This window comes from Gymnoscopelus braueri (genome assembly GCF_963280865.1).
Source record: "Gymnoscopelus braueri genome assembly, chromosome: 4".
Classification (NCBI taxonomy): Eukaryota; Metazoa; Chordata; class Actinopteri; order Myctophiformes; family Myctophidae; genus Gymnoscopelus; species Gymnoscopelus braueri.
In genome coordinates, this window is record NC_137605.1 from 16,137,218 (window position 1) to 16,154,891 (window position 17,674).

Here is a 17,674-nt window from a genome sequence, read left to right on the forward strand (position 1 = left end):
CTCATCCAATGTTTCTCACGTAAACATGATGGTAGCACCATCAAAATAAAGATGACATATAATGATCACCTTGATCAATGATCAACTTGATCACCAGTAGCACAAACCCTGTGAAAGTTGTCTATGGTCTGTGATGATAAACCATGCACCACGCTGAAGCCTGATGGATAAATCTTTCCATTGTATCTGAGACCTACATACACTATTTTTGAAACGCTCTGAACCTTGTAGGTTACATGTCAACTATATACTATAGTAGTAACTTCTACTCTACTACATCCTAGAGACAAATATTGTACTTTTACTCTTATTTGAAAACTAGAGTTATTAGTTACTTTGCAGATATAGATTAGGCTAGTCAATCGTGGCAATCACGGGTCAGGGAATATATCGCTAACAATGAAACGTAAACATTGGCATGAGAAAATATCAATAGTTTTGAGTTAAACCAGAAGATGTATTTACTTTTCCTGATTTTTAATTAAATGGATTTAACATTACTTTATGCATTTAAGGTAGTTTTATTTGATAAAGGCCATGATCAAGTCATATTTCCCACTTAAGTAGAATATGTTGTGCTTTAAAATCTTGATGTATTACCTCACCTGCTTTAGAAAATGGTTTGTGTCGGTCTTATTCAGTGCTTTGCTAATGTAACATATCTTGTACCCACAGGCACAACTAGGCAACCATGCCCGTTGCCAGGAGCTGGGTTTGTCGCAAGACTTATGTCACGCCTCGTCGTCCATTCGAGAAGTCCCGTCTCGACCAGGAGTTGAAACTCATTGGTATGACACCTCAGTTTATTTTATTAACCACATAGCTGTCTCAGGACAACATCAGTAGCAGCTATTGATCTACAATCTAGTAAACATCTGTGTAGTACATGTTTCAACATGCTTTAATTAGAGGCCAGTGATTTAAATGAATTCCTCAGATTTCCTGTGGTGTCATGAATTCCTCGTCAATGAGGCCTGTTAAAGACTTTTTTTTGTACTGACAGAACAAACATGTGACACTGTTACTTAAAATCCTTACTGTGTCTGCATGGCTTTAAATGCTTAGTTGTGAGCATCTTGATGCTCTTGACCACTTAAAACCCTTTAGATTTGTAAATCGGACCTGAGTTGGCTCTGTACTTGGACTGCTTTTTTTCCGGCTACACCAAATCTCTTTGCTAAACATTATCTAGTTGTGAGCTTGTAGATCTGCTGTTTTTTGCTAATGTTCCCCCAGGAATATGAATGTGGGGGTTCAAGTGGTAAAATATCTCTTTATTGCTTCTTTCAGGCGAGTATGGTCTGAGGAACAAGCGTGAGGTGTGGAGGGTCAAGTTCACCCTGGCCAAGATCCGCAAGGCTGCCAGAGAGCTGCTGACTCTGGATGAGAAGGAACCCAAGCGTCTGTTCGAGGGTATGTTTGACTAGGTTTTTCTTAATTCTATTTTGGTACCGGCCGATGATTTAATATTTCAACTGTCAGACTCTCTGTGGTGTCATGAATTCCTCATCATGAGGCCAACAAATGCTCTGGTACTTAGTTTGAGAAGTTGAGGGACATGACCAACCTTATATGCTGGCTTAAGTGGTCCTGTGTTCCTTGTCTATTAGGTAACGCCCTGCTGAGACGTTTGGTGAGGATCGGTGTGCTGGATGAGGGTAAGATGAAGCTCGATTACATCCTCGGCCTGAAGGTTGAAGACTTCATGGAGCGTCGGCTCCAGACACAAGTCTTCAAACTGGGGCTTGCCAAGTCCATTCACCATGCTCGCGTCCTGATCCGCCAGAGGCACATCCGGTAAGTGGAGAGGAATGACTGCCTGCATTTGTGGTGAAAGATTAAGCTAAAGCAGAGCGTAATTGCATAAATCTTTTTTTTCACATGCAACTGTATAGTCGTTACAACGTAACAGCATTACAGGTCGTTACACAGCTCTGGACTCAATGCTTTTTCAATGCTTCCTCTTTCATCAGAGGTCTACCAAGTGCTATCGCTGAGGTCAATTAAACATTTCTGCAAGGTCAATTCGGTCTCAAAGCCGTATACCTTGTCGGTAGACATTGCCTAGTGCACTGTTTCCCAAACAGTGGGTCGGGACCCATTGTGACCACTGGCCCAGAGCCAATCCTCCCAACCAAGAGGTGGCAGACTTTCACCATGGCCTTTTGGCTGTCAGGTATGGGGGATTGCACCTCGGGCAAGTGAAAGGTACAGACTATACCAATCACAGCCACTATCTCAATGACTTTTTGTGGCAATGGAGTAAATGTAGTACATGCTTTCATTACAGAGGCCAATGATTTAAATGAATTCCTCAGATTTCCTGTGGTGTCATGAATTCCTCGTCAATGAGGCCTGTTATAAGAATTTATGTACCGACAGAGCAAATATGTACGCAAGAGCTCTTATTTGGTTTCTTGCCAGCTTTTTCCCTTGGCTTTTAAAACCTGAACATGTAGTTGCAGTCCAAGATGGTACACCCACGTCAAACAGAATTTTTTGTAAAATGGTACAAGAAAAACTATCAGAAATTTGAACAGGTGCAGGTTGGAAAATGGTACAAGAAAAACTATCTGCACACTAAGGTTAAGTATGTTTCGACCCATAAGGTCTTCGTTGGGTACATGAATTGTACCCGACTAAGACCATACAGGCTGAAACATTGTACTGAATAAATTTCACTTGAGCATCACAGTAGCTTACACCTCCTCCAGCCTGTGAAATGACTAATCGCTCAGTAAGCACATTAACTATTTCCTTACACCTGAGCCAACAAGCAGAAACTTGACATTTATCCAACATGCCAAGTGCATTATAAGTTTCCACACGTCTCCTGTGATTTGTAGTGTCTGCACAGGCAGGTGGTGGTGGTTTTCCCGCCACTTGTGTCCTCTTGCAACCACAACATGAAATTGGTTAACGGGTTCATTTGTGACCCTTAATAATCTTTCCCCCCTGTGTCTTCCAGTGTGCGTAAACAGGTGGTGAATATACCATCATTCGTGGTTCGTCTGGACAGCCAGAAGCACATTGACTTCTCCCTGAGGTCTCCCTATGGTGGTGGACGCCCTGGCCGCGTCAAGCGCAAGAACGCCAAGAAGGCCACGGCTCCTGCAGCAGGAGATGATGAGGAGGAGGACTAAACTAGAGGCCTAAAGAAGTCTGTTCTGATGCATTTCCCTGCCGTTTTGTTGTCAATAAAGATCTTGTTTTGACCAGAAATTCATGTCTGTTCTTTATGTCTGCAATGCCAACTGATGAATGTCTGGTTAACAGTGTAATATCACTTGACAGGGTTGAATTAGCATGTGAAATATTTATTTTTAAGTAAATGACACTTGGTATATTTTCCTAATGGCATCCTTGAATTGATTCTTATAGCATTTGCTAACGAGATTAAATCTATCACAATACTAATCTCTCAAGAACAGATTCTGCTCTGCGTTACAAACAGCAGAGGGCGCTGTTTTTCCTTCTCATTTGGTTCTGGGTTCCCAGATTGTCACAATATAAAAGTCTCATAAGTATGCATGTAAATAAACATAGACCCAACACAAACTATCGTCCACGCCCCTCAGGTAGTTTGTGTAGCATATTTACAACCAGGAAGTCTACTGAGATTGAGCAACACGGCGCATAGGGTAATTTTTGGCCCCAATTCTAAATTCTAAGCATTCATCTAGAAAGTCCTGCTATCCAAGGTAAAGCTTATGCTGGTTAATAAAAAAGCATCAAAGTTGAAAAGAGGCTTCGAATGGAGCGCATGTTCTCGCTTGTCGGGACTATTAGCTTAGCCAAGGAAATGATGCCTCAGTCATGCATTAAAAAGGTATAAAAGTACCCTACGTTGACAGACCTCTTAAACCAGCTAGCTAAATGGAGCAGCTATAATAGCAGAGTTTGACGCCGGCATGAATGCTTGATGTATACAAGCTGCGGTGAATTTTACTAAAATGTAAGTGATGTTTGTTTGTCCTCTTATACATAAGTTGTAAATCTGTACAGTGCCCTCGTTGAAATGAAACGAAATGGCTAGGCTATGAGGCTAACATCATGTCATTCTGTCTGAGCCAGGCTAACATGGCAATCCAGCCTTTTCCTCATTTCACTGGCTGCTCAATAGTTGGCATTTTCATAATGATGATTATGTTGGATTATGTTTTGATTGTATAACACTACAACTGGCTAAACGAGTGAGTGTTCATTTCAGTTGTATCATGCCATTAACTAACTTCCTACAATGTGTGGTTTACTTTAATGGAACATTTCCAATGTTCGGTACTTATACTTCTACTCCACTACATCTCAGAGGCAAATATTGTACTTTTACTCTACATTATTTTCAAAAGATTTGTATACATTTTATACATATGGTAAACTTGTGAAAGGGTACATTCTGCATAATGAGTAGTTTGATGCCAATACTTTTGTACTTTAACTCAAGTATATTTTTTATTACCGGACTTTTACTTGTAACTCTACATTGCACTTAAGTAAACAATGTGAGTACTTCTTCCATCACTGTAGCTGTTCCTCTCTGGGGTGACAAGAAGTCATTCAAAAGACAGGCTTCATTCTAATACACAGAGATACGTCGTAGGAAATATCAATCCTCAATTCTATATCGTATAGAGGCTACTAAGTCGGTGATCCGATCACTTTGGTTTGAACATGAATGTGTTGATTTGCTACTAGCAGAGAGAATGTCTCCTGATGAGCTGGTGTATCTGGGCGTCCTCGCTGCCTCCATCCCTGTGGGATTCCTATTCCGTTATCTCAGTGAGTATTATGGATGAAACCCTTTTAATGAACACAATGGCATTCAGCAAATAATAATCTGTTAGATTGCAGTACTGTCTGGTGGTGGCAAGTTATTGTGTACAGTAGAGTAGACTACAGTATGTATGCATAGATAGACTGTCACTTGGGTTTGAACTTAAAGGAGAAGTTCACCCAAAAAATTACTTATTTTCTATCAATTACACACCCCATGAAGCCTTGATTTCATGGATTTATTTTAGTTTTTGTGGAAAGACAATAATTTGATGACCGTGTGTATTTCCGGTAGGAGACACAAATAATCTACTTTGTGTCTCCTACCGGATACATTAGCCGGTACTAGACGGGAATCAAATTATTAGCTTAAGAATGCGACAAAAACAAAAAAGAATCCATGGATTCAAGGCTTCATAGGGTGTGCAATTGATAGAAAATAAGTCATTTTTTGGGTGAACTCCTCCTTTAACTCACCTAGCTACACCAGGGGTCTTCAACGTTTTCAGGCCAAGGACCCCCTAGCTAAGAGAGAGATGAAGCAGGGACCCCCTCTATATTGTATAAAATTGTGTTTCAGATTAAACTTTTTTTGTTTACTTGGTCTGCCCTTTTTTCCCCTCTACACCTATACCAAAAATAGCCGATCTACAAACTCACTCAGAAAAGGGATGCTAGGGTTCAAGTGGTTAAGGTAAAAAATATATGTATCACACAAAGATTTGGCGGACCCCCTGTAGTAACTCTGAGGATCCCCTAGGGGTCCCGGAACCCCTGTTGAAGACACTCTACACTATGGCTTTCAGCAAAAATGTACCCCCAAACAATTTAAGGTGTTTAATTATTCTGCTAGTGAGCTATTAGTAGTTATATTTCGTTGCCTGTTTCAGTAGCTGTATATAGAATATACAAATAAAGCCAGATAGATAGGCTATCTGTTGTCTGAATTTGTGATGTTATGGCGGGACGAATATTGAGGTGCTGCTGGCTATATAGCAGGTTTTTCTATGAGTGACCAATGGTCATTTGCAGCCACTTGTCTGTATTTTACCCTTCACCTACAGAGGTGCAACACTCGCTCCATTAAAGTATCTCTTTATTCACAAAAACATGATGTTATTAAATAAATAAATCTATAGGTAATGTAAACGGTGAGGTACTCGCATAAGCCCCCCAGGGTTTCTTACCTCACCGGCACAACAACTAATACTGTAACATAAAGCTATTATGTTATGCTTATGTTTATATAACTGTTGTGCAAATCAAATAAATCAAATCAATCAAATAAATGTTTGTGCCCAGATGGCTTTCATCAGATGGAAACAAAAACAAGACATCTTCTCCTGATGAAGGCTGTCTGGGCCAAGAGATCAAGTTTTCCCAATGGAGCACATGTTGTGCTTTTCTGTTGTTTTTGTGTAATATGTTTTGTTGTGTGGGTGGTGGCTGATTTAATCAGTCACAACAGGCCTGAATCAGATTAATTGGGTTCTAGGGTTGGGTGTAACTGCATAACTGTTGTGCATCAATCTAATCAATGTGCACAGGATAAATCACTATCAGCCATTCCCAAATACTCAAGAGAGATCCTCTGTCATCATGACAGCATGTTACTTGTACCATCTTGCCTTCTCTTCAGTAAAAGTTGACTGTATGTTTTGTACCATTCTATCTATGTCCCCATGGGTCAGACTGTCAACCAGCACTGTTTAGACCACAATACCTGAATATGCTTTGTTTCTGAATACAGACACTGTATTAACTATGTTGCATTTGCTTTGCCTTGACTATTCTCATTCCAGGTCCTCCTGTGAAGCAAGGGGCATCTTTGCTCTTAGGTCTGACTGTTGCCATAGCAACCTGTCAGATCCACACTCTGCACTCTCTGGTGACAGTGATTGGAACATGGATCATCATCAAAACCAGTTGGAGGTGAGAGCGAGGCCAGAGTCAAATGTTTTTGTAAAATAGTTCACGTATATGACAGGTTCAGGTTGTACTGTACTGTACATACTCAACGTGAGTACTTGTACTCCAGCAGAAGCAATGAACCCACAGAGTTCAATTTGAAAAACGCAATGTTGTGAAAGATAAAGCAGAAGAGCAGAAGTCTGAATTAGGCATCATCCTGTTGCTGCTTGCTACCGGAAGGGAAGGGGTTCAGATCGCCCCCTGCTGTTTGTTTTAAAAAAAAATCTTAACCATGAGAGAGTTCAGTGAATACAGCACCTTACAGTATGTCGCCCTCATTTTCAGTTTTAGCGGATACTATGTCAGAGTTTCCTCAAATTATAAATTGACAATGAGACCGAAGCACAACTTTTGTTGTCTACTACAACGGCAGGGCTGTCGCGTAGATAGATTGATTGATTTTGATTGAATATTTTATTAGGCAAAAAATGTAAAACAGCACAGTTACATTTAAAATACTTTGTCTAACAGGTCCGTTCATAAAAGTCCTTGCGGACTTGTTTCCAATGAGGGCCTTGGTATTCAATTCATAGACATATATAGTGGCACCACAGTTCGAATATCATTAAAAAAAAAACAGCAAAAAAAAAATAACACTACAAAAAAAAAAGAAAAAAAGATGATGTCACTATCACAAGCTATGAAACACTGGGTATTTAAATGCATATAAACATCAGCTGACTTGTTAAATACTTTGATCTGATCAGAAATAGCGTGAAAGGCACTGAGCAATCTTGTTTTTTTTTTCTATGAGTGTATCATTTCAGGTGACACATTTTAGAATAGTAACAGCATCCGCCTTCATGTACTTACAATATGTTAAGTATATTTTGGGTCTTATTGATTTGGTTTCTTTCCTGGTGCAAATCCCTCATGGTTTTTGCCCACAAGAAAGCATAATTGCTGTCTTGTGTCGTGGAATTCTGAATCAATCAGCAATCGATGAGGCACAATAGGAGTCGAGACAATATTCTAGGTGGTGGTTATGCTTTAGGTCAGGGGTATTCAACTAGATTAGGCAGGGGGACACAATTGTAAAATGACTTGAAGTCGGCGGCCACAAAACCGTGTTCGTGGTTAACCGTTTGACTGTTTGTTGTGTGTGCTATATAGGACACAATAATGGACATATTGTGTCCATTATGGTAACTTAATAGGGCCTGCTTCATACTGCACTCATGGCTTTTGATGTTTGATAGGATCATTTTTGTGCCAGTCCTTTATAATGCACAGGCTTTGATTTGGATATTGAGAAAATAGGAAGTAGATATGTCAGTGTTCTGTGCGCGGGTCCCTCGTCTTTGTGAGAAGAGAATTGGAGCCAGGTTGGCAAGGTGAAGTGTTTACATGTTCGTATGAAGGAAAGGTTCTGGCTTTTTTAAGTTTTTGAGCATCCGGCTGATAAGAGCACAAGCTCTTATGACGCATTTCATTAATAGTGGAGAGTTAGACCATCATTCAGCCCAGGGCACTATTGAGGATGAACGAATCATACTGTGTAAAACCTACAAGTGGATGGAGATGTAGAAGATGGAAGATCAAACAAAAAGATCGAACAAAATCCACTCAAAACTAACCAATTCATTGATTTGAAAGCCACTCGAAGCCACTCAGAAATAGCTACAAATGGATGCCATGTGATGGATGAAATGGACTCAAAACTCATCTGTTGTGCTTTTTTATGTTGATATGCCACTGAAATGAAGTGATATAGCTACTTGAAAAAACAGCTGAACTACTTGAAAGATTATTCAGAAAGTAGAGAGAAGTAGACAACATTTCTGGCTGTTTGGTTTCATTGTACCCATGAAAAGGTTTTTAATACTTCTACTTTTGAAACTTGTACTTTTACTTTTGATACTTAAATACATCTTAACACTTTTTCTTAGTACATACGATGAGCTACCTGAACACTTTACAAGTGATTTTCTTAGGGTTGACTATAATATCTTTCAGGTAAGATACAGTATCTGTACCTTTGCACCAAAAAATAAATAAAATAATAGCACAATAAGTGAACCCTTTAACCAACCAGTTATGAATTCCTCAATGGTCTCGTTTAACTATGAACATTTGTTTTCATGTGTGTTGTCACGGTCTTGTGGCCCACAACTTCAAGTAATTTGTGGCCCCCTGCCTAATCTAGCTACCCCAGACGTGCTACAACAACACGCAGCACAGCAGATCTACAGTAGTATATTAGGAAACCCAAACCTTTCTAAACAGTAGCCTACGTTTTATTCTTATCGGGCTATTGGTTGGTTAACTATTAACGAGCTTCGGTTAACGGTTATGAAAAACATTCAAAATGGTCATTCTGTACAACCAACCATCTAATAATAATGTTGTACATTTATTTTTACAATGGAATGTGTTCCAGGGGCCACAAGAAAGCTCAGCTGGGGCCGGATTTGGCCCGCGGGCCGCCAGTTGAATATCACTGCTGTAGCCTTTAACTGGTCTGTTAGTCTGTTCTGCTGAACTTTACAAAACGATGTTCTATGACTTTGTATGTCAACCAGGAATGCCCCTGCTATCTCCCTGGCCTGGACCTTCCTCTACCTCCTCTTCTTCAGACTGGTCACGTGGTGTGGTCTACCTCCACCGACACCATTTGCCAATGCCATCCAGCTGCTCCTCACACTCAAGGTACCCGAAACTCTGCTCAGCTTTGCAGGTTCAGGCCGTCCACCAAGTCCGACTGACCTTCTTATCTATCCCATGTACTGTATACCTGGAACGCATGTCATTTTTTGATTTGAGCTAAAAAGCATTAGTTTACACTTTGGCTATTCAAAAATAGCAGATATACAAGCTCATAGCGCGGCACCGAGTGCCGCGCTATGAGCTTGTAGATCTGCTATTTTTGAAAAATCGTGAAAATGTGTGCAAATCTTTGAATATATATTATTGTAAAGCGAACATTTTTAACTCAGATCTTTGCTTCTGGGGGTTCCCTGGAACAACATATTTTGAGATGGGGTCGGCGGCCAAATACATATCATTTTGGGGGTCCTTGACATAAAAAAGTTTGAGCACCACTGATATAGAAACATACGTTTTCTTTCAGAAAACTGCTGGGATTTAGAAGACATTTGTAGAATCGGCTTCAGGTCTTAATGGGTTAAAGTAGGAATAGTGGTTTTTTTAGGTTTAAATTTAGAGCAGATGCACTTCCTGATGACTGCCTTCTTGGCTGTGTGTGCTCAGCTACAGTCAGTACACGCTTTGGCCAGAGCCTGTCATGAAAAAGTGACATTGTTACACCCTGAACAATACGATTTTGAATTGAAACTAGATTCACTAGAAAGACAGAGCCTAAGAGCACTATGGTGGCAAACAGCATCTTACAAGGGCCTCCGTGTCTCTCAGACAGTGTAGTCCTGTGAAGTCCTTGGATATAGTCCAGCCCCATGACCTGTAGCATGACCTCTCAATAAAACAGAAATGTCCTAAAATGATACATCATTATCTTGTATTGAGTCAAGTTGTTGTTTTCAATCCAGATGGTGAGCCTGGCCAATGAGATCCGTAGTTACCACCTGGAGAAGAAAAACGAAGTGAGCTCATTTTCCAAGTCTCCTGTGATCGGGGGCCTATCTCAGGAACCCTCCCTCTATGACATTCTGTCCTATAGCTACTGCTATGTCGGCATAATGACAGGTAAGTCTGCTCTGGGGAACATTGAATAATAATAATAATAATAAGTATTACGGATCTCTATTCAGTTTGTAAAGCTGCTGACAGCTTTTTGCAAAAGCTTTAGTTTTTCCTCGAGGCAGTTTTTGTAGAAGGCAGAAATAATCGCCTCTTCTACATTTCGTAATCACAGATCTTAACTCTCTCAGTGTCAAGCCACAAGTTATCCCGAGTTTTTTTCTGAATGCCCTCAGTGCCAAGAACGAAAAATCCAGAGTTTAAAAAATAAATAATAATAATATTATTATTATAATTGTTTTTGGATAAGAATGTTCAGAACCCAAGATATCGTGATCCGAAGATTTGCTGCTCCATTCACTTCTTGTTTAACTTATTACTGAAAAAGGCTGTATCTCGGCTCCTGAGCACTTTTCTTTTTACTTAAAAAAAAAAAGAATTGCTGGCACAGTATGAACATATTTTTTTATTTCATTGGCACTGAGAGAGTTAATAATGAAGTAGCATACATTTTGGGACTGGAGCTTGAAGTTCTTTCTGTTTATACGTTTGCATAAATGTTTGAAACTTGAGCCATGATGTTTGTGTTTGTGTTAACAAGTCATTTGTATTGTCCGACGTGATCTTTACGTTTGCATCCATTTTAACTCTCGTCTCTCTTTGTCTCGCCTTCTGCCACTTGTTCAATCTTGTGTGAGTCCATATATACGTTTTCACTCTCTTTCAAATTAGTTCCAGTGTTTTCACGTAACTCCCCATATCTTTCTTTAATGACTTAACCCTTCATCCATCCACCTTCACCCCTTCCTCCTTCTGAGCTGTTCCTCCCTTTTATTCTGTTCACATCGTCTCTTATATTTCTTACCGCCTTGTATTCCTTTTAATCTTATTACTCCTTTTCTCTCTCTATGGCAACCGTCATCCCCTTATCTCCTCCCTCGGTTTCCCCGAAGGCCCGTTCTTCCGTTACCAGACCTACATGGACTGGCTGAGGCAGCCCAGTCCTCTCAGCCTGCCGGGCTGGACCCCATGTCTGCAAAGACTGAAGCTGGTTCCCATGTACGGGGCTCTGTTCCTCGCCGTGAACTCCGTCTTTCCCCTGACGTACGTACGCGCAGAGGAGTTCCTGGACCGCCACTTCCTCTTCAGGTATTGTGACACTTGGAGTGTGATGCAAGGATGTGCCGTAGGTCTGTCCTGTTTGGTTTTGTCATTTTTGGTTTCAGCGACTGTTAATATGGGCTATTGTACAGGGCTACACTACACAGTGTATGTGTATCTAAGACCCCATTTGCAACTTGCATTAAGATATTATCTGGATATTAAGATATTATCTGGATATTAAAGGTGAAAATTGGTTCTAATGTCCTGTCGAAAGTCTGTCATGAGCACACAGACACATTTCTAAAAGCTGTGGTAGAAATGACAACCGCCGGATGTTGAACAATGTCTTGGTCATGTCCCCCAAGGTAACATGACCACCTCTCTTTCTCTCTCCAGGTTGTTCTACATGGTAGCAGTGTTCTTTGTGTTTCGGATGCGTTTCTATGCGGCGTGGTGTGGTGCAGAGGCTGGTTGTATCAGTGCAGGGTTAGGCTGCTACCCAGAGGGAGCCATGTCCAAACCCGGAGGAGGACCCACTGTGAAGTACAGGTACATGTTTTTAAATCTTTATTTATACAGGTGAAAGTGGCTGAGAATGGATACGCCTTTTAAGGCCTGATCTCATAGGCTAGCCAAAGTATAAAATAGGGCTCAAGTGGTTAAACTGATTTTGATGTAATGTTAACAAACTTTGCTGGGGACCCACTGGAACCCCTTCGAGGACCCCCGGGGGTCACCGGACCCCACTTTGAGAACCACTGCGTTACAGTGGTTCTCGCTGCTAGGGCAATGAAAAGTTTGAGGTCATGTAAAGTCCCTTCTCTAATGATTTGATTGTTCAGTTGACCAGAGGGTGACATTGATGTGTGGATAAAATGTAGATATATTCAACTTGGAGTGCTCCCAAAACGTGTCGTTTGGAGGAGACGTGCGCGTTCAAATAAGTGACCTATGTGATGATGTCATTATAGTGTCTCAGTTATGGTACATGCATTCATATCTGGAGGCTATATGGTCGTCTGCTGACAGCCACGGAGCAGCTCCTCTGGAGGCAGTGACTAGGGCACTGTTTGCTGAATTTACAGATTTATACATAGACTTAAAGCATTAACCACTTACAGTAGAAACCCCATACTACTTAGTTGACAAGGAGTCTCCCAGGGGTCCCAGGGGTCTATACTAGACCCCCTCCCTTGTTTATAACACACACACACACATAGAGATACAGTGGACCCTTACAGCTATGTACCTGTAAGACTGTACAAATGGAACCAAATGGACCCTAATGTGACCATTTGGTTCCATTTTGTACACTCTCAAAGTTGTGGGGGTCCTTGAAATGAAAAGGTTTTGAGAACCAGTGGTCTTTATCAGTTGAAAATGAGTTGTTGCTAAAAAACCTTGTTGTCTTCATTGGCCCAGCCCTGATCCCAACGCTCCAGTGGCGTATGACTTCAGAACCATCCAGAACATTGACTGCTACAACACAGACTTCTGCGTGAAGGTGCGACATGGCATGCGCTACTGGAACATGACGGTGCAGTGGTGGCTGCACCACTACATCTACCCCAACGCCCCCTTCAAATCCTATGCTCTCAGGTAAGGACAACCGCAGAGAATGAAATGGCTTTATGGATACAGTACACATTTGGGAGGAATCCATCTGTAAATGCTGTTTTTAAAAGGCCAGGCTCGGGGGCAGTGAATCTAAAATAGCCGTCAGTGAATCTAAATGATGATGCACTCCCTCGATTAACGTCATTAGCTTCAGCTGCGTTTACCCGTCAACATGTCTGCTGTAGGGCTGCAACGATGGATTATTTTCTAAGCGATTATTGTATCGATTCCTTTTTCAATCAATCACATAACCGACAAGTGTGGGCTTTTATAAATGTTATACATCAACGACATTTTTTCAAAAATAACTGATCTACAGTATAAGGTCACAGACGTTGCATTGTGAGTAGCCCGCGTTCTCGGCCGATACCAACAATAAGCCTCTCCGACCTACTTACTTACAGACTAGACATAGCTACTGTTCTGGACACTTTATTTTATATAGTGTAAATATCCATAGACTCTACCCTACCCGGAAATACCGCCCTACCGCAAACGTGTAGTTTGTTTACAAACATTCTGATCTATATTGGAACACAGCCTTAAAGCTGTAGGTTGTCCCACCCTTACAGGTGCAAGAAAAGCTAACAAGAGGTTAGATCTGATCAGCCATAATAACTGCAAACAATAAACACCTGTGCAGGTGTGCAGTACCTTTTAACGGCATCACTCCCTCCTCCCTCTACCATCCAGAGCTGGCTGGACCATGCTGATCAGCGCCTACTGGCACGGCCTGCACGTCGGCTACTACCTCTCCTTCCTCACCATCCCGCTTTGCATCGCCGCCGAGTCCGCCATGGAGGCGTCCGTCAGGGCCAAGCTGGGGCCCCGGGGCCAGAGCGCGTTCGACTGGGTCCACTGGTTCCTGAAGATGAGGGCCTACGACTACATGTGCATGGGCTTCGTCCTGCTGAGAGCCGACGACACCGTCAGCTACTGGACCTCCATCTACTTCATCATGCACGTCATCGCCGCCGGCTGCATCGTGCTCGGCAGGCTGCTGAAGGCAGGAGGCAAGAGGGAAGGCAAGAGGAGCAAGGACGGAGAGAAGACAGACGGAGGAGACAAGGTAGAGGACACGAAAGAGGAAATACGGGAGAAGAAAGACTGAACGTATATACTGTAGGTATCCGGGTGAATTGGCCGGATGTTTTTGGGTGACGTTCGGGGAAGGGACACTGCGAGACTTCAATTTAACAGCCTTCATTGTGCTATCTGTCGCTCACCTGTACCGGTTGCAAATGTCTACACGGGTCTGCTGTTTTTCCTGTCAGGTTCGGGAAAGGGTTATTTCATGCCATCATCGATGAGAAGCGTCAGTGGGTCAATGGTTATATGAAACCGAAGTTACAATAGCCAACGGAGGATGTTTTGTTGTAAAGTTTGAAATATTATTGAGAGAGGCGTTGGAACAATGCTTAAGCTCAGTGAATGTTGTTTTGAGTGGTACAATTGGGGGATGTATACAGTATACCTTTATTCACTCTACCTTTTGTAAATTTGAGCAAATTTGCAAATGTACAGTATGCACAATTGTGAGATTATTCAGCACCAATTTCCGAGTCCAGTTTTCATACAAATGCTTTTAAACTAGCTCGGAGGTCAAACAGGTGTTTGCTACCTCGCAGAGACATTGCAATGCTTTCCTCAGTGAGTAAGAGAAAAAAAACAAAATGAACTTCCCTGCATTGGAAGTGATGACTGTAGCTACAACAACAGTGGAACATAAGTGTGATCACATCTCCCAACACACTGACCAAGGGAATCGAGCCCATAGATGTTCAGTTGACTAGCCAAACTAACTACACATTCCAACAGTTCCCATGGAAACGTCCGCCTTACAAAAGCAAACAGCAGTACAGTAACTACCATAGTGTTTAAACATAGAGTAGCTCATGACGCTTAGATTTCATATTACAATGGAAGTGATTTTTCCACTGGTCAGATACACTGTAAAGTAATGTATTACATTTCTGGTAAGAGGTGAAAAGAGGTTAAAGACTTTGTAACACCACAATTTGTAGAGCACTTATTACACGCATTAGGTTTATACATTTTTGTTATATTCACAAATTTGACCCCTAATCCTGGTGAAGTTTGGGCTTCAAGTCATACATAGTTCTGTGCCAGTAGTACTTTTGATGGAACAGGAGATAAACATTGAGGCCATTGGTTTAACTACTGCTGCAGTTACTGCTCTTTGGCTTTGTAAGGCAGATGCATTTCAGGAGTTGCTTTTGATAAAAATGACAATAGAATAGAATATGTCTCGACGTACATTATGTTCTCATATTGAGCCCCGATAACACTGTCGAAATGGTCAGTAGAGACTTTATAACTTAAAAGCTGAAATAGACGCAGAAAGTTATGTGGCATATTTCAGTTGCTCGTAACATACAAGACGCATTGCCAAAGCACAGGGTCTGACATAACTATCCATTGCCATCCAGGACCTACATGCAGAAACCTGTGGGTTGGGTGTTGGAGGAAATGGATGATTTGGATGATCGAGTCGGTCTTCCATCACAATGTTTACCTGCATTAAGCCTGATTTATACGTTGTCGCGCAGAGAAAATTGCCGATCGACAAGTTATGCGACACGTGAGCTTGTAGATCGGCTATTTTCTCCGCACGACGCCGGCATGCATAACTGCATGCAATGAAGTATAAATCATGCCCGGGTCCACTTACCTGAATAAGCTTAAGCCACCAGGGCAGAGCAGCAGAACTACTTCTCAAGTAGTTGACTGCTGTGAGGCACCACTGAGTTCATAGTTTTGGTCACTCACTTTTGCACGCTGTACTCTGTCAAGCATTCCTGTGTGGTGGCCACTCTGTCAAGCATTCCTGTGTGGTAGCCTCGTCATTTGACAAGACATGTTGTTCAAAATGATTGTTTTACATTGACTCTTGATTACTGTTTTTTTTTTCAGCGTTGTCTGTCATTGCTGCTGTTTCAGATTACACCCTCTGAACTCCACGAAAGACTTATGTTCCAATATGTTAAGTTATATATTTATAAATATTGTGTATAACTAACACCAACGACAGTCCGATTTTTTTATTAAAAGAGAAACGTTTATTTGGGGAAAAAATAATAAGCGAGGGGAAGGGATTCAAATAAATGCAACAAAGATTCTTCCCAATTCAGGGTAGTTCCCACAGTAGGCTCGCCCTACATTACCTAGGCTAACATACAAACAAGACTCAGTAATGCACAGTTCACAATCCTACAGAATTGAATTGCATTTCGAACCATCTAGGAATGTGGTTCAAATCTGAGTAGTTAACATGATAAAAAGAGGGTGTCATCTGAAGCAGACTCCGCCACAGTTTGTTCACTGCCAAAACTGTACTGCCATCAAGGACCATCTTGGGTTGGGACCAAAAAACATTTGATACAAAGTTAAAAAAAATGTGTATAGGCTGCCTCATTTTACTGATGAACAACTGCATAGGAAATATGCTGTTAGATGAATGTGTTATGCATTATACATTTGGAGCTCACAGGCTTTTAAGGGGGCATTTTCACACATAATTCATCTGAACTGTTATGAAATATATTTGATTGTAATGCTTTGATCTAATGTTTTGAGTATATAAAAGTCCCAAGCCTCTCTCTACTAGCCGTTTGAAACCTGTATGGGCCCAACAGTATGTGAGGCTTTAGGCCATAATATTCTTTCTACATCATTTCATCAAGACACTTGCACACTGGTGAAATGCCCTTTTAACGTCAGCTCGGTTCTTTAGACTGTGAGGCAATTATTTCCCTGCTTTATCAGAATGTGAGAGACCCTCGTGAGTTAAAAGTTACAACTTCTGTACAATTCTTTGCGTATGTTGTTTTGTAATGTTATCCTTTGCTGTTAACTGTTCCAAATCCTAAATGCAAACATGTTCCCTTGCAGTAAGAGTTAAAATGTAATTATAATTATTTTCCTCTCATCCCCAGGCTGTGTATGTGTTTTGTCCTCTATGCTATTTTTGTATGTCGCTGACCGATTTCACACTTGGTGACAATTGTAACACACCCACTCCTGTTTCAGTCATGGAATACATATCAATGTTTACACACAAACACTCAGTAGAGGTTGTTGTTTAATTGTTCATTGGAAGATGACTTATTATTGATTATACAGTACATATACTGTAGGTCACTGCGTACCTTTCCTATCTGTGTAGCTGTTGAGGAGAGAAAAAATAAGACGGTTTAACTGATATTTAATTAAGAAGACGAGAGCTACGTAATAAGAAAGAGGGGTAAGCAACTGACTGTTATTTTATTTACTGTATGGAAGAATGAGTGCATTCCGGTGACGTCTTGTTCAACAGTCATACTGGCAAATAATTAACCCCCCCTCACTCCCACACTCATGCACACACACACCCCGGCTTCCTACCAACTCAACTTCATAGCTACAGTATCTAACAACCCTGTTTCAGACCCCACAGTCAACATACCTATGTAATGTATATTGCTCACTTAGGCCTACGTAAGTACAGTAAGTAAGAGCCATGTGGCCCATAGGTTAGAAGCCTATCTCCTGT

The 17,674-nt window shown here is 41.3% G+C and overlaps 2 protein-coding genes across 4 annotated transcripts in view; both read left to right on the forward strand.

The window, feature by feature from the left end:
- rps9 (ribosomal protein S9) overlaps positions 1 to 3,222 on the forward strand; it is a 3,694-nt gene extending 472 nt beyond the window's left edge. Inside the window, exons 2-5 of the mRNA XM_080426796.1 lie at positions 676 to 788; positions 1,291 to 1,413; positions 1,611 to 1,797; positions 2,969 to 3,222. Of these exons, the coding sequence (XP_080282922.1) occupies positions 692 to 788; positions 1,291 to 1,413; positions 1,611 to 1,797; positions 2,969 to 3,143 (582 nt within the window). The 5' untranslated portion in view covers positions 676 to 691 and the 3' untranslated portion in view covers positions 3,144 to 3,222. The remainder of the gene's footprint in view (positions 1 to 675; positions 789 to 1,290; positions 1,414 to 1,610; positions 1,798 to 2,968) is intronic.
- Positions 3,223 to 3,683: 461 nt separating this feature from the next.
- On the forward strand, positions 3,684 to 17,073 carry mboat7 (membrane bound O-acyltransferase domain containing 7). 3 transcript variants are annotated; one of them, XM_080425691.1, is made up of 9 exons: positions 3,684 to 3,701; positions 4,696 to 4,779; positions 6,576 to 6,705; positions 9,267 to 9,393; positions 10,251 to 10,407; positions 11,355 to 11,550; positions 11,902 to 12,054; positions 12,928 to 13,104; positions 13,816 to 17,073. In XM_080425691.1, the coding sequence occupies exons 2-9, from the start codon at positions 4,704 to 4,706 to the stop codon at positions 14,231 to 14,233; spliced, it is 1,434 nt and encodes a 477-aa protein (XP_080281817.1). In that variant the 5' UTR covers positions 3,684 to 3,701; positions 4,696 to 4,703; the 3' UTR covers positions 14,234 to 17,073. The 3 variants fall into 3 exon arrangements, with proteins under 3 accessions (XP_080281817.1, XP_080281815.1, XP_080281816.1); XM_080425689.1 differs by lacking the exon at positions 3,684 to 3,701 and adding an exon at positions 3,832 to 3,959 and having other exon boundaries at positions 4,701 to 4,779; XM_080425690.1 differs by lacking the exon at positions 3,684 to 3,701 and adding an exon at positions 3,832 to 3,955.
- Positions 17,074 to 17,674: the final 601 nt, after the last annotated feature.

Bases quoted from the DNA above. Each gene is read 5' to 3' on its own strand.
- mboat7 (XM_080425691.1), top strand. From the start codon at position 4,704: ATGTCTCCTGATGAGCTGGTGTATCTGGGCGTCCTCGCTGCCTCCATC. The intron at 9,394-10,250 runs GTACCCGAAACT...TTTTCAATCCAG, and splicing joins AGCTGCTCCTCACACTCAAG to ATGGTGAGCCTGGCCAATGA. The intron at 13,105-13,815 runs GTAAGGACAACC...TCTACCATCCAG, and splicing joins TTCAAATCCTATGCTCTCAG to AGCTGGCTGGACCATGCTGA.